The sequence below is a fragment of the Pyxicephalus adspersus genome, chromosome 7 (assembly GCF_032062135.1).
Source record: "Pyxicephalus adspersus chromosome 7, UCB_Pads_2.0, whole genome shotgun sequence".
NCBI lineage: Eukaryota > Metazoa > Chordata > Amphibia > Anura > Pyxicephalidae > Pyxicephalus > Pyxicephalus adspersus.
In genome coordinates, this window is record NC_092864.1 from 5642673 (window position 1) to 5665329 (window position 22657).

At 43.8% G+C, this 22657-nt stretch overlaps 3 protein-coding genes across 10 annotated transcripts in view; all 3 read right to left on the reverse strand.

Annotated features, from left to right (window-relative positions):
• Positions 1-1830: 1830 nt before the first annotated feature.
• LOC140334940 (sulfotransferase 1B1-like) lies at positions 1831-8092 on the reverse strand. Of its 3 annotated transcripts, XM_072417238.1 has the most exons (8): positions 7977-8092; positions 7720-7883; positions 7517-7641; positions 6153-6250; positions 4855-4981; positions 4684-4778; positions 4321-4501; positions 1831-3321 (listed from the first exon to the last, which is right to left on the reverse strand). In XM_072417238.1, exons 2-8 carry the CDS (start codon positions 7872-7874, stop codon positions 3215-3217), a joined length of 888 nt encoding a protein of 295 aa, XP_072273339.1. In that variant the 5' UTR covers positions 7875-7883; positions 7977-8092; the 3' UTR covers positions 1831-3214. The 3 variants fall into 3 exon arrangements, with proteins under 3 accessions (XP_072273339.1, XP_072273340.1, XP_072273338.1); XM_072417239.1 differs by lacking the exon at positions 7977-8092 and having other exon boundaries at positions 7517-7645; positions 7724-7970; XM_072417237.1 differs by lacking the exon at positions 7977-8092 and having other exon boundaries at positions 7720-7970.
• Positions 8093-11921: 3829 nt separating this feature from the next.
• On the reverse strand, positions 11922-17949 carry LOC140334943 (sulfotransferase 1 family member D1-like). Of its 3 annotated transcripts, none has more exons than XM_072417248.1 (8): positions 15734-17949; positions 14685-14904; positions 14469-14594; positions 14054-14151; positions 13585-13711; positions 13334-13428; positions 13071-13245; positions 11922-12477 (listed from the first exon to the last, which is right to left on the reverse strand). In XM_072417248.1, the coding sequence occupies exons 2-8, from the start codon at positions 14854-14856 to the stop codon at positions 12371-12373; spliced, it is 900 nt and encodes a 299-aa protein (XP_072273349.1). In that variant the 5' UTR covers positions 14857-14904; positions 15734-17949; the 3' UTR covers positions 11922-12370. The 3 variants fall into 3 exon arrangements, with proteins under 3 accessions (XP_072273349.1, XP_072273348.1, XP_072273347.1); XM_072417247.1 differs by having other exon boundaries at positions 15688-17949; XM_072417246.1 differs by lacking the exon at positions 15734-17949 and having other exon boundaries at positions 14685-15615.
• Positions 17950-18103: 154 nt separating this feature from the next.
• Positions 18104-22657, reverse strand: part of LOC140334942 (sulfotransferase 1A1-like) — an 11836-nt gene continuing 7282 nt past the window's right edge. For all 4 annotated transcript variants that reach the window (XM_072417244.1, XM_072417243.1, XM_072417242.1 and 1 more), the window contains 4 exons: positions 22393-22519; positions 20598-20692; positions 19714-19894; positions 18104-18319 (listed from right to left, as the gene is read on the reverse strand). In XM_072417244.1, coding sequence (XP_072273345.1) covers positions 18207-18319; positions 19714-19894; positions 20598-20692; positions 22393-22519 — 516 coding nt within the window. In that variant the 3' untranslated portion in view covers positions 18104-18206. The remainder of the gene's footprint in view (positions 18320-19713; positions 19895-20597; positions 20693-22392; positions 22520-22657) is intronic.

Sequence of the window (22657 nt, forward strand, 5' to 3'; positions counted from 1 at the left end):
GTACATCTCACCGTCCTGACCCCTGCACTCTATACACTGTACTGTACATCTCTTCGTCCTGACCCCTGCACTCTGTACACTGTGCTGTACATCTCCTCGTCCTGAGCCCTGCCCTTTGTACACTCTGCTGTACATCTCTCCGTCCTGACCCCTGCACTCTATACACAGTGCTGTACATCTCACTGTCCTGACCCCTGCACTCTATATACTCTGCACTCTATACACTGTACTGTACATCTCCTCCTCCTGACCCCTGCACTCTATACAAACTGCTGTACATCTCACCGTCCTGACCCCTACACTCTATACACAGTGCTGTACTGTAATCTGCCTCCTCTTTATTCATTCACGGATGTTCAGTCTCCTCTTCTGAATATTTCCGTTTTTCCTGATAATAATAAATGTAATGATTGCTGGGTGATCCACATTCTATACTCTATTCTGATTTATAGCTTGTTTTCTGTATTTAGCGGAAGAATAATGCACTACCAAATCTGAACACAAGATGACGCTGCCGTACTACAGTTCTCTATGAGATTTATGTTTGTACTTACTATTTTTCTTTTCATGCTTTGACCCGATATAAACTTTGTCCTGACATTCCTATCATCATCATCTTCTAAACCAAATGCCTGGCTGTTGATCAGTATTTCGTCAAGTCAAGTATGCAGCAGGCAGGGACAGTTCTAGACAAAAAGGGGGCCCTGAGCAAAAATAAATTAGGGGCCCCAAATGCACCTCATTCCAGTTCCCTGTGCTCACTGCTAATCTGTCAATTAGGGCCATGGGTGAAATAATGGCAATGAGTATTTGCCCAGTTTGTGCCCCCTACAACTAGCCCTGCTGCCAAAACCCGCATCCCTGTGATCAAATCAATGGTCCTGATTTAATAAAGCTCTCCAAGACAGGAGGAGATAGACTATCATGGGAGAACCTGGGTGATCCAGCAAACCTGGAAAGAAAACAATTTGCTACTAGTTGGCAATTGTTATCAATCCTGGACCAGATCCATTCCAGGTTTGCTGGATCGCCCAGGTTCTCCTATGATAGTCTATCCCCTCCAGTCTTGAGGAGCTTTGATAAAGTTAATGACTTTGAGTGTACTGAAGCCAGAACTTTGGTATGACAGCCAGTCGTGCCGCATTTTATTGGATCGGCCATGGCTTTCCTATGGAAAGTTTCTTGAACTTCACTTTCACTTCTTGTCGCCACTCCCAAGCTGGTGCGGAGCCAGAATAACCGTGTGATGCAATATCACCATGCTGCAAAGCTGATAACCAGGCTGTGAATATTGCTTTTCATTTTTTGCACAATCATGCTGCCATAGCAGAAAAAAGACAAGTGTGAAATCAGCGATTTTGGGCCCCCCGGGGGCCACATGCGAGCAGGACAGGATATTGCACAATAATTCACTTTCTGAATGTTCAGTGCTGAATATTCTGCGGTTCTGATATTACAGCTACAAAATTTTACCTTCCAAAGGGATCTGTACTGACAATGCTGTGCAGGTGTTGCTGGTGTGAAAAATGCTGTAAAGGATGAATGATTCACCAATATAAATTCTCTTCAATTTACAAAATGCAGGTGAAGTGGTCATTCAACTGTGCACGAAAACATAGGTGCAGAAAAATGGCAGCCGGCGCTCCGGATTGATGAGTCTAAATCTGAAATAATTGGCTTTGGTAGCGGTACAATATTTAGTATCTGCAGGAAACTGTGAAGCATGGTGGAGGCTCCTTGCACGCTGCATTTCTGCAAATGGAATTGGAGGTTTGGTCAGGATTAATGGCTTCCTAAATGTTGAGAAATAGAAGCAGACAAGGAGGCATCTGATTGGTCAAAGATTTATTCTGAAGCAGGACAACGACCCCTAAATATCCAGCAAATGTCATTAAGAAGAACGAGGCAGTGATGATACCGCCCCCGCGGAGCCCTGATCGCAGCATCACTGCGTGTGTAGGTTTTCATGGAGAGACAGAAGGATCCGAGGCAGCCGACATTCAAAGAAGACACCAAAAGGAAAGGATTGGATATTTCTACATTACAGTTTCACTTGCAGGTCTCCCCCCCACCACACCATGTGACAGTGAATGGAGAAGCAGCACACCGCTGAGCTGATGTCTCTGCAGGTTTAATGCGTTTGTACAATATGTTCTGATTGTTTCCTGGCTGCATTTCCCAACAGCTGTGCAAGATGCCGCAGTGCCAAACAACCAGCGCCATATTTTTATATCTCAGTGGGGGAATAACAGTCACATCGTATCATTTTCTGCAAAACTTTTCTTTATTTCCACTTTTATAGTAATAACAGAGATCATTTATATCGGGGTCTTTTTAGAAAGCCATTAATCTGACATTCACCGAAGGAGGTGGAGAATTATTCACTTCCAGTGAAAACACATGGACATGGAACTTTCTCAACCTAGGAATGTTTGGTGAATGTCAGATTCATTGTTTTAGAAAAACACACCATGGAGTCCAGTGTGAAAAAAAAATCATTTTTTTAATATCTTTAATATTTTTTTTTTATATTGGAATAAAAATATTTTGTTGATTAAGAAAAACAGCCAATCACGTCATTGGGAAACAATAGGGTCCCTGCTTGCCACACCCTAGTGACCTGTAATAGTCATGTGACAGGCTCGCTTCCAATCAATAAGTGCTCTGTGCAAATGCTGCAGGCTCCTAACATTGGCTGCATTTTCCATATGGCATGTGGCGCCCCCTGCAGGATCTAAGAGAACTATTCACTTTCTGCCAGAATTAGGCTCCTCCTCCAGCAAAATCATTAAATCATTGGTTAAAGTCGAATTTAGCTTTTTTTACAGGACCTGTAATGACGGGTTCTCTTCTCTCTCTGTGGCCCCTTTTAGGGTTTATTATTATGAAATATGGCTTTGAGAAACATCAACATTGTAATATTAGGATGATACGATGCCCCGGTTTTAGGAGGACAGTCTTTCGTTAGGGCTCAAACCCCTCTAAGTTGTCTCTTTTTTTAATTTGTACGAAATGCTCCGGGGCCCCTCTGCCCTGGCGATGAGTGTGATTGTGGGCCGGTCATGGCTTCCCCATTTCTGAGAACTGCACCCATGGTGGACACCTGTCCATCAGGACTGAAAGGGGGCGCCAGTGAGCAGATCAGTAAAATGCTGGGTCATTAGGGGCCCAACCACCAATAGTCTTCAAATGCTAAAAGGGGGGATCACCGGTTCTAGAAGTGGAAGGTCAGGTCCGTCCCGGCCGTCTCTCTCTGGTAATACTCATCAAACCTCTCGCTCTGGGCCACTGTGAAATGGTTCCTCCAATCGCCGCAGATTCCTGCAGAGAAACCGAGGGCATGGTAAATGGCAACCCCTGGATCACCTGCAATTACCTTTCCTTATTCAAGGCAAAAAAGGTAAAATTTGGCCCTGGCAAATTTGGCCCCACCACAACCCATTGCAGTAGGCTGCCCTGTTCACTTGGCTCCCCTGGCATGACCCCATGAGACACCAACCACCTATAATACATTCACCCTGGTGCAGGGATAGGCTGGCACTCAGCACTGATTTATTGCACATTGACTGATCCAACCTGCCCACATTTAATGAATTGCCCGGGAGTGACCTGGGTCTGAATTTAATGCCTGAATCTAATCGAATTTAAACTGTAGCAGCAAAAAAAAAAAAAAAAAGGGGGTGAAATTTACTTGTTACTGTTCACAAAACCTAATTTATTTTTTATTAATATCCCCCAGCAATGCTCACCTTTTGGAGCAAAAACCAGTACCCCTTTTTGGCCACAAGATGTCCCCAGTCTTCTGGGCTGATAGATATCCATTGTCACTTAACAAGGAAGACTGGGCAGGCTACGGGTGTCATGGCCCCGCCCACTCAGGGCAAAATCCATAATTCTCAGTGTTCTGGTGCAAAGAATGGCACTAATGTCATATAATCATCATTCTCTACATCAATAAGGGAGAGAAAAGACCGTACAACCTCACATGACCTCTTTAAATTTGGGAGACTATGAAGTGGGGGGGAGGGGGGTAAAGAGAACGTGTTGGACTTTAAGACAAACTTTGTCATCTGGACAAAAAGCAGGAACAAATTACCCCAATGGGAAGAAAGATAACAATGATTAGAATTTGTGTAATTTTTTTCCAATCTAAAACAGTAAAGATCTGGCCGAAGTTTTTTTTTTAATTCTCTGAACTCATCGGGCTCAGTGACTTATTAGTCAATTCCTGGGTGTCAACCACTACCAATACAAATTTAGCGGACCCCTAATACATTATACAGTAGTTCCTCATTCAGCAGACAGGTGGCACTACTGTACCTTTCCTCATAAATGGAGAGATGGACTGGTCCATGATGGTGGAGGAGAGGGCTGTGTAATTAGTAAGAGGATTCTCTTTCATCGCCTTAAAGGAAGTTTGTTGACCAATCCTATTGACAACCTCTTCGGAAAAGTCTTTTCCCAAAAACTTGGCCACCTTTCGGATTTCACGGATCGGATCCTAGTGAAGAGAAGCAGAGCTAAGGAAGCTGTAAACCCCATCTGGATGATAAGTTGTTTGCTGAAGAATAGTTTCCACCAGGGGGGCGCATGGGACAAGGTGACAACAAAGGAGATCAATTAGCAGGCCAGGATAAAGCGTTGTCACCCTATAACAGGAAGTGACTTCATGGTAAGACTTACTTCCAACATGTCCTCGTAGAATATGTAAAGGATGTTCTTCTGCTGTCTCAGGTTCCACCAGTCCCTGACATGAGCTCCCCAGGAGCCAAAACCGACTACAACAGAAAGAAGATGGCTTAGTCAATGGTCCATAAAAATATCGGCCAATAAAATCTTGCCGTCACCGCTCACCATTTCCTTCAATGAACTTCTCTATGTATTCCTCCCAGGTCCCCGGATCCGGGTGCAGCTGGTTCATCATATCGAAATGATAGAAGGAGACGGCCACGTCTTTTGGGTTCCTCGCCACATAGATTATCTGAGGACAATGAAAATATTGATCAGAATTATGTTGGGTTTGTTGATATTTTCCCATTGGCCGTTCACCTTTTTGTCATTTTATGCTAAAAGGCATTTTTTTGTAACATTCTCATTGGTTGGTAAAGTGGGTAGTGTTCCCATTGGTTGGTAGTCATAGGGGGCTACACTGCCCCTGAGAGCCACCAGTGAATGGGAAGGGACCTCCTTTATTAGCCACCTGCTTCTAACAAACCATCAACCAATGGGGACTTTGCCTGCTGTGTATATTAACAACTGGTTCCTGGAAGCGTTTCTATTGGTTGATAGTCGTCAGGGGCGGCAGTGATTCCCTAACAACCACCAGCCCCCAGTAACCAATGGAAACGCTTCCTGCTATGTATGTTAGCAACCAACTACCAGCAGCATTTTCATAGGTTGACAGTCCTCAGGGGCGGCACTGCCTTCCCAAACAACCACCAGCCCCCAGCAACCACCAACCAATGGGAACACTGCCTGCTGTGTATGTTGGATTGGAAGAGAGCAGGTCATGTGACTTCAAGGTTTTTTTTTTTTCTATCTATGGTAGACACTGTAGATTCAAAGCCCCAAAGCTGGCACTGTAAAGAGAACCTAGACAGGGCAAATACCAAGGGCAGCATTGCCAACTGGGGTCTCATCGAAATTTAGGGATCCTCGGGAGGTTAATAGGGATTTATTGATTACAGGGGAGCCGATCATCTACACTGACCACCAATACAAGGGGGTAATATTTCAACACTGCTGGGGGGCTTTAATTTTTCCTTGTTGCCCCTTCACTGCCCAGTCATCAGGTTATTCATAGCCAGGCTGAGCAGTCTGAATCACAAAACTGGTTGAACAGAGTCATTGCCCCTGTGGCAGGTAAATCGGCCCCCTATGGGTGTGACATTTACCCCTCTGTGCTTTTCTGAAGCTCAAATCAATTAAAACTTCTCGGCCCATATCCCATGACCCCACCACCTTCTCAAAGCCCCAAATGACAGACTGGTGGGGGTGCAAGGAGCTGGAAATCTGCCCCCACTTTATAGTTGCCCCATTTTGTCTATACTGTCCCTGGCATTGATACATCTTGTAGTTGTTATGTGGAACTTGTAAGTTCTATGTACATGAGCGGAGCAGTCATGGGCACTCTACCGTCCCCATAGCCGTACCTTGACATTCTTATCCCACAAGGACTTCGGGAAGAGCGGCACAGGTAGGTGGGTCTTTATTACTCTCGGAGAGGGGACAGATTCCAATATTTCACTTCCTGGATAAAGAGAAAGGTCAGACAGCACAGTATTAGAGATATTAGAGCTTTGTGCTGCATTACAATATGCATGCACATTAACATGCGTTATGGAGTGAGATCTCAGTCAGATGGAGCCAGAGACCCAGCGAGCAGCCCAGTGACTCAATTCAGGAACTGGCACAATGCAGGCTGACAACGCTGCTGTTAAATGAGAGGCAATGGCTAAGGGTTGTCAGCCTGCAACAGGAAATGCCCTTACTGGAGGAATCCTCAGCAACAGATTCACAAAGAGTAAAAACAAGATTTAAAATGAATGGAAGGTGCGCTTACAATCTACACTTCCCAAATCTTTTACCCCATCTTCTGCCCATGTGCATGGTACTGACAATTCCTATGGAATGCAAAGCAGCTGAAATATCACAAGAAGATTCTCTATTATTATTATTATTATTATTATTATTATTATTAATAAACAGGATTTATATAGCGCCAACATATTACGCAGCGCTGTACATTAAATAGGGATTGCAAATGACAGACTAATACAGACAGTGATACAGGAGGAGAGGACCCTGCCCCGAAGAGCTTACAATCTAGTAGGTGGGGGAATTTCACACACAATAGGATGGGAGATATGTAGTGTGGGAAGTAGTAATGGTTTCAAATGACAGAAGAAGCCGGGTAGGCAAGTTTGAAAAAATGGGTTTTGAGTGCTCTTTTAAATGAGCAGAAAGTAGGAGCAAGCCGAATAGGACGAGGAAGACCATTCCAGAGAGTTGGAGCAGCTCTAGAGAAGTCTTGTATCCGTGCGTGTGATGAGGTTATGAGTGAGGAAGTCATTAGTAGGTCATTGGAGGAGCGGAGGGAGCGGCAGGGGGAGTATTTTTTAACCATGTCAGAAATGTAAGTGGGACAATAACTGTGTAGGGATTTGAAGGCAAAGCACAGGAGCTTAAATTTGATTCTAAGATGAAAAGGAAGCCAATGGAGAGAACTACAAAGAGATGCAGCAGAAGAGGAGCAGAGGGAAGGATGGATGAGTCTGGCTGAGACTGAAGTGTCTTCTCACAATATTCCTCCACTGCAAATGTCTGAAGTGATTACCAACACCATTCGTGGCCACCAATGGGCACCGGGAATGGGTAAACAAGAGTTGGGTTGCATAGTTATTCAAGTTGAAAAAAGTTGCGTTCAACCAATAGAAATTCAGCATTGATGGTGTTTGGGTTCTCAGTACCTTCGTTCAGAATCTTTCCAACCCAAACTAAAGACCCCACATCTGACCTGGCGGCACCTCCCCGGGGACACGGAACTCCAGCATCGGCACCTTTTGGAAGATGGCGCCCCTTCGGCTCTTCTCCACGTCTCCGTCATTGAGGATCAGATCCACGATCTCACTCATCCAAGTTGTACCTACGCAAAGAAACCGTCACAATCTTATTCCACCATGGCTACCTTTTCACTTTTCAATCTAGGGGGGGCTCCAGGTACCTGATTTGGGGTACGTGGCAATGACAATATCGTCATCCTTTGCCTGGAAATGCTCAGTGATCTCCTCCAAATTCTGGGCGAACGCGCAGATCATCGGCACACCTCGAACATTCACCAAATCTCGCCTTCGCCATTCTAACTTGCCGCTCATCTTGGCAACCTGGATAAAAACAGGTTACTTAGATTTTATTGTCCGGAGGATCTCGTGCAACCCGTCTGCTCGGCGTTATACAATATGTGAGCGACCTTTTACCCATGAGTCAGCAGAATGACCAAGAGTGACGTTCTTTAACCCTTTGTTATCTTTCACCTACCAGACTTCTAATCACTCCCCACCTTAAACAACACTTTCCCACGCTTCTCCTCGTCCTCTATAAAGAAGCTTTTTGTTCTTCTGAGGCCGCCCACCGTAATCCCCCATAATCCCTCTTCTGGGATTTGCTGCAAACATTCTTAACAGCTGGAGGTGTTCAGGAAAAAAGACTTTAGTCATTTAAAAAGTTTTAATAAAAAGTTTCAAAAACTAAAAAATGTTTTTTCAGCAGCAGAATATATTGCAAGGGTTGTTCACATAGCATATATGATAGCGCATTGTATGCATTTATTTTTTGCCAGGTCAGCTGACTGCCTGGCGCCATTATTGGCGATCCTGTGTTGGCATTGGAACTGCACAGCTAAAGAGCCACTTTATACCTAAATCCTAACCCAATGCATTATAGTGCAGGGATTAACCCTTAGCTGGCCTTCTGCAAATATTTCCTCCACCAATGTCACATTATTTGAAGAACAAGAAGAAGCCCCTGGGCCAGAGCTTGCAGGTAGGGGTATATCTGTGCCATAATGCACCGGCATGCATTGGTATGATTTAGCACCTAAGTGGACCTGGGCTAGCGAATACTGATTGCCTGCATGAAAAGCTGATCGGTAGGTTTAGGTAATGTCAGTTGCACACAGGTAACAAGCATGCAGATAATTGCAGCTGCTATTAGCTGAACACCTGAGCTGCAAACTAATCAGTGATAAGGAAAGTATCGAAAGCAAAGGATCAGAATGCCACCAAGCCCACTATACATCTGCTTTTAGTGGAAGATTCATAGTAATTCCTGCACCTTTAAGGACAATCAACCTTCAAGACATTCCAGATCCCAATGTGTTCATTAATATGTTCCAAGATGGATCAGTTTCCAATTCTGTCCCAAAGGAAAAACAAATTCCTTCATCCCCTGCAGCTGGATCACAATATTTATCCTGTAATCTAGCCATATGCAATGCAAAATGTTCATATAAAATATTAAATCAATCAAATTGATCATATTGGTTTTAGGCAGCAGGTTGCTTGAGAATTAATCAATTGAATAACAATCATTATTATATCTATATATAATATATTATATCTATATCTAATATCAAATATTGAACAGGTGCATTGAATGCTTGTAGTCCAATATAAGGATCCGACACATTGCAATAAAGGCGCTGAATTCAAAATAAATTGAATCATTTCTTTCTACAGCAACAAGAACTTACCCCCCCATGCTACCATTTAAATGAATGAGTGCGGTCAATGGAGGCAAACAGAAAGCAAGGAGAATGTATGGATCCGGAGGGAAGAATCATCCAGCCCACTGCAAACTTCACTCACCTGTATTGAGCTAGGTGTAGGCCGGGGGTTCAGATTTGGTTATAGAGAACATAAGGAAACCAGAGGATTGGCATTCTAGGTGGGTAATGCATCAGGCTGGGGGATAAAGTTATTCACCTGATAAGAGGAGGGAATAGGTAAGGCACTGGGTGGAGGATTAGGATTAGACACCTGGAAAGAAGGGGTTAAGGTTAGGCACCAAGAAAGGTGGTAAGGAGGGAACTTTAATCAGCACTCAAGGTAGCAGAATCTGATGGAACCCCGCCATGACTATTGCTTGTATATGTATTTGAGTGATTGTAAAACATTTGTACCATTATTAGATGAATAGTTCAGACAAATTCTCATTAAAAAAGTAAGTTGTTACATTAAGATTTTTGTTTAATAAACATTTGCAGACTGCATTTAAATGTTTTATATTTCTCAGTAATGTCTGTAATATTTTTTGCTTACCCTCCGTTGTGTTTTCTTGTCTGTTCTCCTCGGTATGCAGGAGGTTAGGCCCCCGGGTGTGCAGGAATTTGGGTCATCTAAATGGGGGGGGTATTAAAGGGGTCTGACCAGACAATGATTCCCTTGAATGAATGAAACTCAGGAATAGTTTAATTATTGTGCTGTGAGGAGTCAGTGAATGGGATCAGGCTGGATGAGTTCCATGGGAAGATTTAAGAATTACTAGAAAGAGAAGGAGGATGAATGGGATTTGGTTGGCTGCAGAGACCAATAGGGGAACTCAACTAACCAATAGGGGGAACCCAACCAACTAAGAACAGCAAAGTATGGATAGGGAAAGACCGATGGTTAGTTTATCCAGGAGCCACCAGCTGACTGTTGTTCATTCCCCTAATATCTGTCTGTGACACATGGGGTATCTGGCTTCCCCCTTTCCTTCCATAGGGGTTATTTGGCTCCCCGCACCTCCATAGGGGGTATCTGGATTTTCCCCCTTCCTTCCATAGGGGTTATGTGGCTCCCCGTGCCTCCATAGGGGTTATCTGGCTTCTCCCCCAACCTCCTAGGGGGTATTTGGCTTCTCCCCCCCTCCATAGGGGGTATCTGGCTTCTTCCCCCTCCATAGGGGTTATTTGCCCCCCCCTCCAAAGGGGTTATCTGGCTCCCCCCCCGCCTTCCATAGGGGTATCTGGCTTCTCACTCCTCCCTAGGGGGTATTTGGCTTCTCCCCCCCCTCCATAAGGGGTTTCTGGCTTCTTACCCCCTCCCGAGGAGGTATTTGGCTTCTCCTCCCTCCATAGGGGTATCTGGCTTCTTACCCCTCCCCCTCCATGTGGGGTGTCTGGCTTCTCCCCCCCCCCTTCCGTTGGGGTATCTGGCTTCCCCCTCCACCTCCATGTGGGGTGTCTTGCTTCCCCCCCCCTTCCTCCATTGGGGGTATCTGGCTCCCCCCCCCCCTTCCTCCATAGGGGCCGGAAGATTTAGAGATTTTGCATGCTAAAGCTGAAATTTAATCTGCTAACATTTTACTTATCCTGCACCTCTCCCCCCAACATTCTAACAGAAGTATTACATGAAACCTTTTTAACATTTCCTTCTATAGACCCAATGACACCATCGGATCCATTCACTGATGATAGGAAAACCAGACATTTAAAGTAACCAATCAGAAATCAGCTGCCACTGAACTATCATTACTCAAGTGAAAGCTGATTGGCTGCTGTCATTTCCTGCAGTTTTCACTTTTCTATTGTAGTTTATTGGCTCGGTTTCATCAGCTCATCTGTATTATTATTATTATTTTTTTATTTGATATTATTATTATTAATAATAATAATAAACAGGATGTCTTTAGTCTGTATGCTGGGGGATTATTATATCCTGGCAGGAAATCTGCTGAATCGCAGAGCACTGGTAGCTGTTTGGGAGCTGATAAATTGTTGTACATCAAGGTGTGTTATCTCCGTCTTAATAATCTCCATTCACCTATGTTCCCATTTCTCAAACCTGCTCAGCCACATCATCATCTCCAGTTATCAATGAACATGCAGAGTCATTGGAGATGATTTACCAAAGGATCAGGCTGTGAATTATTTCCTTGCAACAGAAAATTCACTTCTCTTAGTAAATTCAGTTCACTCTGTCCAATCATGGAAGGAAATCTAAAAAAAAAAAAATTCCCTTGATTGGATGATTGAAGTCAGCAGAGCTTCAGCCTATTTACTAAATTGAGTGAAAAATCCATTGCATGGAGAACATTCACTCTGCTATGTGAACAGCCAGTATTCCCTTAGTAACTCAGCCCTATTGAGTCTTTGTAGGGTGACCTGTCACTTAGTATTGGTATTTTAGTAAATTAGGTTACGCGTACTTCTCCCAGTGGTAAAATGCCACGCTTGATACCCATGCTTAATATCTATGCATGCTAATATGCCACGCCTGCATATAGGATTTGCATGCAAATTAAAAGTAATGGAAGTGTTTATGACTGCTTTAAAAGTAGAATAAGCTTGAGAAACACAAACTGCATCCATGAACATCAAATTGAAGGAAATTGCCCCTTTGCAAACAGGATTAATGGAACACAATAGAGAGACCAAATGCAGATTACCAAAAATATACATTTTATTTAATCAATGGTTAAAGGATCAGCCTGCCCAATGGTCAGATTTTAGCTTGAGGTGGGGTTTGCTGTGCCAGCCTCTGCCATGTCTCAAATTACCTATCATTTGCCTCCAACACTGGAGAAGATCATGGGGGAAGCTGGGTGATCCAGCAAACTTGGGATGATCTGATCAAGAATTAAAAACATTTGCTAACTAATATCAAAAACTTTTAAGAAATCGAATTCAGGTTTACTAGATCACCCAGGTTCTCCCATGAGAGTCTATCATCTCTGGTCTTGGAGAGCTTTAACAAATCAGGCCCTGACTCTGCTCTGCCCATTTGGAAGGCTTGGCTGTGTTGCTCCAGATTTGTGCATCCCGTCTTTCTGCTACATCCTTCATATTATAAAATACTGGCCCTGGATTGTAGCTCCAGTTGGGTCCTTGCTACATTCGGAAGCTGAGATCTGTATCAGACATTTCCTTCTGGTAATACTCATCAAATATTTCATTCTGGGCTACAGAAAATTGGTTCTTCCAGTCCCCGAAAATCCCTGGAGGAGAAGAGAGAGGGAGAGGTGTCATAGGAGAGGTGTCATAGGAGAGGCATCATGGGGCACTGATGGGATCCTTCTATAGTCTGATGGGCATTGTGGTATTTTCCTTCAGACTTGATGTGACACATTCTTTGAGAGTAAGCTTTATTACAGCCACCCCCCTGAGGAACCCTCAAGAAGCTTCCAGGTCCAGAAAAAACACTTTAAAACCGATATGTTCAGGGTCACTGGAAGACTTCCAACTTGGTGGTGGCCAATGGAAAGAATGCCATTTTTTTAGACAACTAAAAGCATCATTAGAGTCATGCAGCTGGCTCTACCAAATGGTGTTGGCACTAAAACAATGGGGCATCATTAAATGGGAAATTAGGTTTGAAGAACCCCTAGAAACCTTTGAAGGAATCTCTGGGAAACAAAAAAAATTACTATAGTGACCCCATACTCATTGGATATGTTTTCGTTGGCCCATAACTGTCCATTTATGTCTCTGGAACGTACACACCTAATTTTGGTAAATTTTTGTGCCAATGCTTGGGTAGGAAAAGGTTATTGAAAGGAGAAACAATGTAAGGAACTTGTCTATTTCTTACCTTTCCTCATGAATGGGGACACGGAGTGATCCATGAATGGGAAGGTACTATAGTTGGCCATAGGGTTGTCCTTCATGGCTTGGAATGAAGTGCTCTTGTGTATTTGTTCCACAATCTCCTCGGGAAGCTCCTGGTCCATGAACTTCATCACCTTTCGGATCTCACGTTTTGGGTCCTAACAACAGAAGATCGGGGAGGGTCAACAAGATTCACAGTTATGGGTCAAAAGAGTCCACATACGGGGCAACACCAAGACAGGTTACCTCCAACATGTCCTCGTAGAATAAGTACAAGATCCGGTAATTTTTCCTTTTCTCCCACCAGCCCTTCACGTGTTTGGCCCATGACCCAAATGCAACTGTGAAACAAAACACAAAACAAGTTGAGGGAATGGCTGTAAAAAAAATGTAGGAGGGCAAGTCTAAGAAATGTCTCCAGTCTGCTCATATTGCAGGCAAAAAAAGGCTCATGGGCATTGACAGTTACCTTAATGCCCATCTACAGACTCACGTACCATTGCCCTCCATGAAGGTCCTCAGATATTCATCCCACGTTCCAGGCTCTGGGTGTCCATAGGCCATTCTATAGAAGTGATAATACGATACGGCCACATCCTTTGCATTCCTGGCCACGTAAATCATCTGGAATCAGACGCTATTCAATGTTACACTTTACAAAGCATCAAACATCAATCTTTTCAATAGGAAAAGGGTTAGGACACTGGTTGCATTTTTTGGAAGAGGTATTTCCAATGAAACTAGGAGAACACAAAAAAACCTGACGGGAGTTTAGGCATTCCCTAGTCAACAAAAAAAGAGTTTTGGCTTTTAAAAAGAGATTTATAAATGTAACTTCAAGTTTGCTTTTAGAAGGCATCTACCAAGCTTTAGAAGACCAGGGACTTGGAGACCTACAAACACCGCATTCACCTATCCTCATGGTTAGGTTGTAAAAAATTGTAAATAGAAATAAAGTTGGAGAACCTTGCAGTTCTTTTCCCAGAAGCTCTTTGGAAGAACGTCTGCCTGAAGATGGGTCTTGATCACACGTGGAGAATCCATCTTTTCCAGAGTCTCAGTGGCTGGATGGCGAAAAAGATTAAAAAGAGAAGTGAAAATAATAAATTGAGGAAAAATAGAATACATTGGGTGATATTAGAGGCTATAAAGCTGGAGAATCACAGTGGTAGGGAACCAATGGGCGCCCAGTGCTCCCATTACTATCAACACTGTTCCAATATTTGTGGAAATTCTTCTTGGAAGAGAAGACTACTAGAGGGTGGGGAGACGCCATATTGGTACCCATGCTTTTTGGAATGAGATGTCATAATAAAGTGATGGTCAGGTGTCCACCTCTTTCACCCAGTATTGTTGTAATATTGCTGTATGGAAATGATACCTGTGGGAATTCCAGGTGCAGCACTCTCCATGAATTTCACTCGCTCAAATATGGCTCCTTTCTGGGTCTTCTCCAGGTCTCCACCATTCATGATGAGATCTACGATCTTGCTTACCCACGTCGTCCCTGCATGTAAGAAGTCCATGGAATTGATTTAATTTTTATTTATTTTGTAAAGATGCCCAGCTGTGTGCTTGCTATGATTTTACTCCTTACCAGATTTTGGATAGGTGGCTATCAGCAGATCGTCTTCTCGGGCCTGGAATTTGACAACATTGTCCCAGTTAGATGCAAATGGACCGATGGTTGGCATCCCATCCACCCATACGAGGGGTGGGCGTTTCATAGCCTCGAGCAGTTCTGGGGTAATGCCCTTAGGAAAAGCCATGGCGTGCCGTATTGTATACTCCAATAGAACACCTTGGGAGTCAGAAGCCTGGAAAGTTTGAAAGCAGTTTATTTTCATATGTTAAAAAGTTAACAACTTTATGCCAACTTTTTTATTAACCGGTGCCGAACTCGGAATGTCCGGTGCCATCTTCTGGTGCTCCACTCCCTCCTGTGTCTGTGTACAGACCTCATATGCTTATGGGTGGCGTTACGCTGTATGCCGGATGTGGTGGGTACCCAAGCTGACTGGGAGGCTGGCTGATGGCCAGTGGGCCCTGACCCTGTCCTAGACCGGCCCTCTAGCTCCTATTTTGGATTCTATTAACCCTTTACCATGATAAGGTTTAGTTTCTGTTTGGGATCTGATTATCTCTATGCAGAGTCCTATACGACTGTTACATAGACAGCGATATATAAAAATATTAGGAAGTAACCAATATGGAGCACGTCTGCAACAAAGACCCAACCTGGGGCAGGAAGAGCACAGATGCCCCAAGTCACATTAGCTGCAGATATTCTTTTTTTTCCCTAGGCATTAATTATCTCTCCCAGGGCTCCTCCTGACGTTGCCTTCATCTGTTTAGTCTCCATAAGGACAGCACTATCTTTGTTCAGGCATCAAACAGAATCCCCTGAATAAGTGGCCACAGATTACACACCAGGGGTATTATAGGGTTACGGCTACATAAATGGTTAATTCCCTACTTGGCCCTATGCCACTGTAACTCACTCTCCTATTCACAAAAGGATTATGGTGAAGTCTGCAGACTATCACCCCCCCCCAGGCCCTTCCCCCGCTGCAGATTATCAGCCACATGGGCAGGCTTACCTTCTAAATTGTGGTGCAGGAGAGGGACGCTCAGTTGGGAACTCACCTGTGCTCAGGTGTGCAGGTTGTGTGCAGTCAGGATGCCAGGCGCAGAAGCTGACACACAGGGGGCGGAGGTTGTATGCAGATTATATTTCAACCCTTTCACTCCCAGAATCATTGTATCCGTCTGAATTCCAGGAATACTTTCTGATTTTTATATAAAATGTTGGCAGAACATTTAGTTCCCATAGAAGGTCTTTGGAAGGTCACATTCATCTCATTCATTCTGCTGGACCATGTGACCTGTACCTGGTGCTGATGTTTAATATGGGACAGCAAAGAGCACCAGGACATGCAGCAGGTCACAAAAATAACGTTGGGTTCCCTCTCTGCCCTCAAAATGTGTGCAATGCTAATTACCTGGTCACATGACATGCAGGATTTCTGAGCTGATTAATGATGACTAGAGCAGAGCAGATCTTATTAATGCAGCAACACTCTGCAACATGACACTGATATTGTCATTTTATAGTGCCCCCCACTATACAATAGGTTCTCAGTTTTTTTGGGGTTGAATCATACTATTCAGTTTGGAAGACTGAGGACATCTAATGGCAGAAAGAAATTACTGCAGGGGACAGTATTGAACAGGAGGTGAGTATTGCAGCCAAATCTGCTGATCTATTTTTAAAACTTGCTGGGGGATCATACAAAGGAGGAACATTTGGTTGTATTCTGCAATGCGCATCAGGGATGTCATGGATTGAGCTTAGTTCTTTCCTATCATTGGAACCCCGAACTTTATAAATAAACTTAAGAAGCTAAAGCTGCTAAATCACATTTATTTAACCACTTTATCCACTCTGCTATGTATGGGCACCACAATGCTGCACCTCATCTGTGCTGGTTAATGCATTGGGATGAACAGAACTAACCTGCGGTGACATAAATGGTAAAGGAGCATTCCTGCAATGCACAGGTGTGGTCAGGTTCATAAAGATCCTCTGCACATCCCTGGTGGGCAAACTGGTTTAGGTGTGCTTTGGCCCATACATTTACTCAAGGGGTGAATTCCCAATTCATTTAACCATTTTAAGTACTGGACAGCTTCTCCTGTTACAGGTGCTCAAATAACGTAACCCTTGGCAGGATCAAATTGTAATAAAACTGACAGGCTGCAGCATACTTGTTCCAGAATTCCACTTTACCTATAGCAGGTGGGTACAGTTGGGAAAGACTTTCACTTTCCAATCAGAAGAGGTTTTAATGTCTGTGTCACCGCTGCCGAGACTGACTCTCAATTTGCAATGGTGACCACTGCAAACCAAGAACCAAGACCACCCCCCAATGGAGTTTAACCTTTTAAAAGTGAAAGTTTCACCAAAAACTACATGGAGTAGAGAGGGCCAGATCCGCTTGGATTTGATTCTTGAAGAGTTCAGCAATTGTTCTTTAAAGTTCTCTGAACCAAACCCAACCCCGATGAAGTGTATGGGAGATGAATCCTCTGCATGAGTTCAATGTTCTTTACTATACTGTGCAGCTTATATTGGATCATTGCAACCTCAGAGGAAATAGCATTCACTCAGCCTAAGGATATTTGATTCATTCAGAAATATTCCTTTAGAGCAGCCTTCAGGGAACCCCAACTATATTTACTATATCCACAGCTCACAGTATATTAGTATGGTGGTCAGTGGGAAGAATTCCTCTTACACTGCTAGCCAGTGGGAAGAATGTCACCCTTACAGATAGCCAAATAGATCATTGGTGTCACTTAAACTGACCTGAGAGTCACAAACTGCTCATTGCTCAAGGAAGCCCCAGCAACCTCTGGAGGAATCCCGTCTGGGAAATACTGATATAGATTATGACCACCCAAGTGGAGGATCAATGCAAACCCAACACTGGAAGGAACCTGAACTTTATCCCCATTATTGAGCAAAATACGGGAAGTGTATCAGAGGTTGAGGGCTCACAAGGTGCACAGAGTCACCGCCTGCAGACTATGGGAATCAGGTGAGAGGCGTCATGGCTGGATCAGGTGATTGGGCAATTCAGGTGACAGTCAATGTGAAGGGTGATAAGTAGTAAGATGCTGAGTTAGCGCCCCCATCCCAGGCTCCTGGTATTACACCTCTTGGTGATATTCTGCAGATTGGACTCAATCAGAGCTGGGCAAATGTCAGCACTGGATCGTGACCGACCCGATTGTACTGTTACCATGTATATCCCTTGGCATATGATTCTCATTTGAGATTTTGTTTGGTGTAAATAAATAAGATTTTCTATAAAAAAAAGGTTTTGGTGCCCCTAATGCACAATGCAGGGGGTCTAAATCTGATCAGCTTACATCCAGCTGGATGGATCCTTTTGTAGGTAAGTATGTGCCTATCAATCCTTTGCAGCTAAGAAGCAGAAAAAGATGCATTGCTACATTTTAGAGATGTTTTCTTTTTTTTCCTAATAAACAATACAAAGAGCTTTCTGATATCACAGCAATAAAAGGGTTAAGGGAAGAATTTCCAGTTTCCATGTCAGTCCTGGAATCGGAAGGTTAGATCAATGCCGGACAATTCCTTTTTCAAATACGCATCAAAGATTTCATTCTGAGCCACGGTGAGATGATTCTTCCAGTCCCCGCAGATACCTGGAGACAGAGGAACAAAAAGGAGGAGTGAATGTAAACCCCAACAATTTTGTGTAGTTTGATAAATATGGCATTGGGAGGGTTTGAATTATTCTGATTATGAGGAGCAGGGGGCAGAGCCTTGGTGCCCTGGGGTCAGAGGAAATGGGTGGAATGATCCTGAGTGCTATTCAACCCCAAAATAGAGCAAAGCTGCATCCCCGAATGAGTGGATCTGGTTTACAAATACATTTTATAGACACTTTTTGTCTCTTCAACATTAATATTATTAATAAACAGGATTTATATAGCGCCAACTTATTACACAGAGCTGTACATTATATGGGGGTTGCAAATGACAGACAGATACAGACAGTGACACAGGAAGAGGTGGGGACCCTGCCCCGAAGAGCTTACAATCTAAGAGACATATTGCAAGAACAAGTCCAGGTGAATGTGACTACTTACTACTATCTATACAAGGACCTGGATGAATAAGAACATTCACAGACAATGTGTTATGAACAAATATCTTCCAGGTGCGGAGCAGTTGGCTGAATAGGTAATACAGGTTCGGCACAACATTTCTGTTTGCTCTGCCTTTCTCTGGGCTTCGCCCCAGATAGAGTTGTGCCATGCAAAGTTCCTTGTTGGGTACCATCTAGAAGGAACCTGTGGATAACCAAGATTTATATAGCTCCAACATATTACACAGCGCTGTACATTAACTGGGGGTTGCAAGTGACAGACAGATACAGACAGTGACACAGGAGGAGGAGAGGACCCTGCCCCGAAGAGCTTACAATCTGGGAGGTGGGGGAAGTATCACACAATAAGAGGGGAGATATGGAAAGGTGGGTGAATAGTGAGGGTTTAGGAGACAGAAGACGGGTAGGTGAGGTTGAAGCGTTGGGTTTTAAGAGATCATTTAAATGAGCAGAAAGTAGGAGCAAGCTGAATAGGACGAGGAAGACCATTCCAGAGAATGGGGCAGCTCTAGAAAAGTCTTGGAGCCGTGTGTGTGATGAGGTTATGAGGAGTGAGGAAGTTATTAGTAGATCATTGGAGGAGCAATTTCTGTATCAGGTAGGTAGGTGGGGGAGGAGCTATGGAGGGATTTGTGTATCAGGTAGGTAGGTGGGGGAGGAGCTGTGGAGGGATTTGTGTATCAGGTAGGTAGGTGGGGGAGGAGCTGTGGAGGGATTTGTCTATCAGGTAGGTAGGTGGGACAAGAACTATGGAGGGATTTGAAGGCAAAGTACAGGACTCTGAACTCACATTTATCCAAAGAATATAAACAAATGATGCAAAGCATGTAAAAACATAAATGGGATTTTTGGCACCTATAGGGCAAGGCTCCAGCAGGCCCAGAACCTTGGATCATACCATTTGGTGGTGGGGTGAATGGTATTTACCTTTCCGCATAAAAGGGGAGATGCCGTGATTCATGACTGAGGATGGAATGGTGGAATAATTGGACATTTTGTTTTCCTTCATAGCCTTGAAAGTGGTGTGCTGCTGGATCTTCTCCAGAACATCGTTAGGAAGATCCTTCCCAATGAACTCGGCCACCTTCTTGATCGCACGCTTTGAATCCTTTAACCACAAAGAAGAGATTTGAAGATTACGATCCTGATATCAGCATAAAAATCAATACATTCATTAAATGCTTATCTAATATCTGATAACAAGAAGAGCTGAACTCTTCCATTATTGGAGAAGGTGAGAAGACATTGGAAAGGTCAGGTGTTGCTGGAAGAATGATCCCAAATCCTTCAATGAATTCATAATGCACCCATTGCCCTTACTAGGGGGTTCACGTAATCTATGTAAGGTTATAAGAATGCAATTGGAGAAGTGAGAACACCCAGAAAAGTGTGGGGGATCTATACTCCATGGTCAGCCTGAACTATGGTAGGAAGATCTTACTGGTGGCAGATTCTGGTGGGCATCTAAAGGTTGAGTTCTCAAAGTTTATTTTTGACGACATCTTAAGACCTAAGTTCCTGATGGATATAAAACGCTAGATAGTCATTCAGCCAAGAAGCAATCATATAATAGTATACAGACTCTCTACAGAAGTGTAGGTTACATATGCAACATGTGCAATCCTCCACGTCTCATGCATTGACTGGCGGTGTGCCATGGCACCTAGACCCCAGGATCAGCTGATGGAGGGTATATCATATACAGAATATAAGGATTGTTATACACAGTGCTGTTTAGGAGGACCAGGGGACTTAGAAATGAAGTAATATTTTCACCTGTCCTCTTATAGCAGATAATGAGAATGTCTCACCTCCAACATATCCTCAAAAAAAAGAAAGAGAACATTTTTCTGCTCCCTGATGTTCCACCAACCCTTCACGTGCCGACTCCAGGAGCCGAAAGCAACTGCAAAATAGAACATGGCAATTTCAGATGACCTCCAAAAAATGTTTTTATTTTATGTAGAAGCTAGCTAGAGTTCCTTGTTGGTTTCTTAAATAGCTTAAGCAGTGGTCCCTAACCCCTGGGCCGCGGACTGGTGCCGGTGTGAGGCTGGTGGGTTGAGGGCCGCCCTTGCACTGCTGTGGAGCTGGTGGCATTGTGGTGGCATGGGCGGCTCTCCTGGCATTGCTTGCACGGGAGGTGCTGGGAGTGGCGGAGCGGTGAATGTGGGGTTTCCACTTCTCTGCCGGTTCCCATACGCTGCTCTGCTGTTCTCAGCTGGTGGCTGGCGGGAGGCCGAGCTGCTGGGGGTGGTAGTGTGGTGTAAGCGGTACATGTACTAGGCCGTGGCAAAACTTTGTGCTGTGTTGCCGGGCCCTTCTGTTGGGGGGCCACTGGCTTAATGAATCCAGGACTGAGATGCTCCCTAGTAATGCAAATGTTGTTTTGTTGCACTTTATACCTTTATATCATTGGGCACATTGTTTTAGTATCGTTTCTTTCTAATGAAGATGCTGGATTTGAGAAACGCGTTGGATTTTTTAGTTCAAGGTCACAATTTTGATTTACAAATTTTAAGAAATGCTTTAGTAAGATCCTTGGTTAAACCCTAACCCCCTACTCCATCTGTAATTTTAGGGAGGAGTTTTTAGGATAATAAAGGGCACAAGAAACATTATCCAATATAGGATTCACTTAATTTTTTTCTTCACCAGGACGTAACAAAAGTCTAACATTGAGAAGAAAATTAGCAGAATAAACTTTACTTTAAATGTTTATTTAGCTGCAGCATTGGTGAAGTTAGAGGGACAATGCGGGACAATGCAGCACTTATGTTAAGTCCACTTTATTTAAGTCCTGCAAAGTTTACTAACTCCACAGTCTGGCCACCAGGGCGGCTATACCAGGAGGGCACCTGGTACTCACAGGACGTATGGGGTAGCTTTATCAATTTTTCATCCAGCACCAAGGATCTGCCTAGCATTGCTGCTTTCAGCCCCACAACTTCCTCCAAGTCTGAGCCATTCCTTACTCCTTGCTGCCCCGAACTCTGAAAAGCCCACCCAGATCCTTCCCTTCTATCCGGGAGTCCAGGCCCTGTATTAATCTAATCATATTACCTTTCCAGGACTTTTTACCCAATAGGCAAACTGTTCTCAGAAGGTCCATGACCTAAAGCTAGGGGAAATCTATCTGCCATACGGAACTCACCCTTCCTATTCCAGACTTTATTGGATACCCCAAGCAAATCAAAGCAAATGTTCTGCAAGGAGAAGAGGAGGCTGATATTGGCTTTTTAGGGATCACTGCATGGATTGAAAAAATTGTTCCTTTCCCTTGAATAACCATTGCATTTGGGGCATCGGCAGAGGTGGCATCCTACCCCCAATTCTGCTGTATCTGACAGCTAACATCACACATCAATGAGAATCTAGGACAATGAAATGTCTTTGCTAACCAGTGTTGGCAGTGAAATCGCTGTACTGTTTATGAGATCACATGCCTGCAGTGGAAAAAAGCCATTAGGATTGTTTATGCTATGTCATCCAGTTATAACTTAGATCTATTGTAAATCTCCAGCTTTCTCCAACACTTAAATGTCATTTAAAACTTTGCATGCCCTATACAGCTATAAAAGGAATAATCTTTAAAGAATTCCATACGTGTCCCCTCCATAAAGCCTTGTAAAAATTCATCAAATGTCCCAGGATCGGGGTGGACGATGGCCATTTGATAGAAGTGATAATATGACACCAACACATCTTTAGGATTGCGTGCCACATAGATCACCTGCAAAGAGAAAGGAAAGAATGAGTAAAATAAAACTCCTCCCCCACAGCTCCTCCCCCACCTACCTACCTGATACACAAATCCCTCCACAGCTCCTCCCCCACCTACCTACCTGATACACAAATCCCTCCACAGCTC

Bases quoted from the DNA above. Each gene is read 5' to 3' on its own strand.
- LOC140334940 (XM_072417238.1), bottom strand. From the start codon at position 7,874: ATGAGCGGCAAGTTAGAATGGCGAAGGCGAGATTTGGTGAATGTTCGA. The intron at 7,642-7,719 runs CTGGAGCCCCCC...TTGCGTAGGTAC, and splicing joins ACGTACCCCAAATCAGGTAC to AACTTGGATGAGTGAGATCG. The intron at 3,322-4,320 runs GTACAGTAGTGC...GTTTCTCTGCAG, and splicing joins CTCTCCATTTATGAGGAAAG to GAATCTGCGGCGATTGGAGG.
- LOC140334943 (XM_072417246.1), bottom strand. From the start codon at position 14,934: ATGAAAATAAACTGCTTTCAAACTTTCCAGGCTTCTGACTCCCAAGGT. The intron at 13,712-14,053 runs GTTCTCCAACTT...GTCTGATTCCAG, and splicing joins TCTGGGAAAAGAACTGCAAG to ATGATTTACGTGGCCAGGAA. The intron at 13,429-13,584 runs GTACGTGAGTCT...TTTGTTTCACAG, and splicing joins GACCTTCATGGAGGGCAATG to TTGCATTTGGGTCATGGGCC.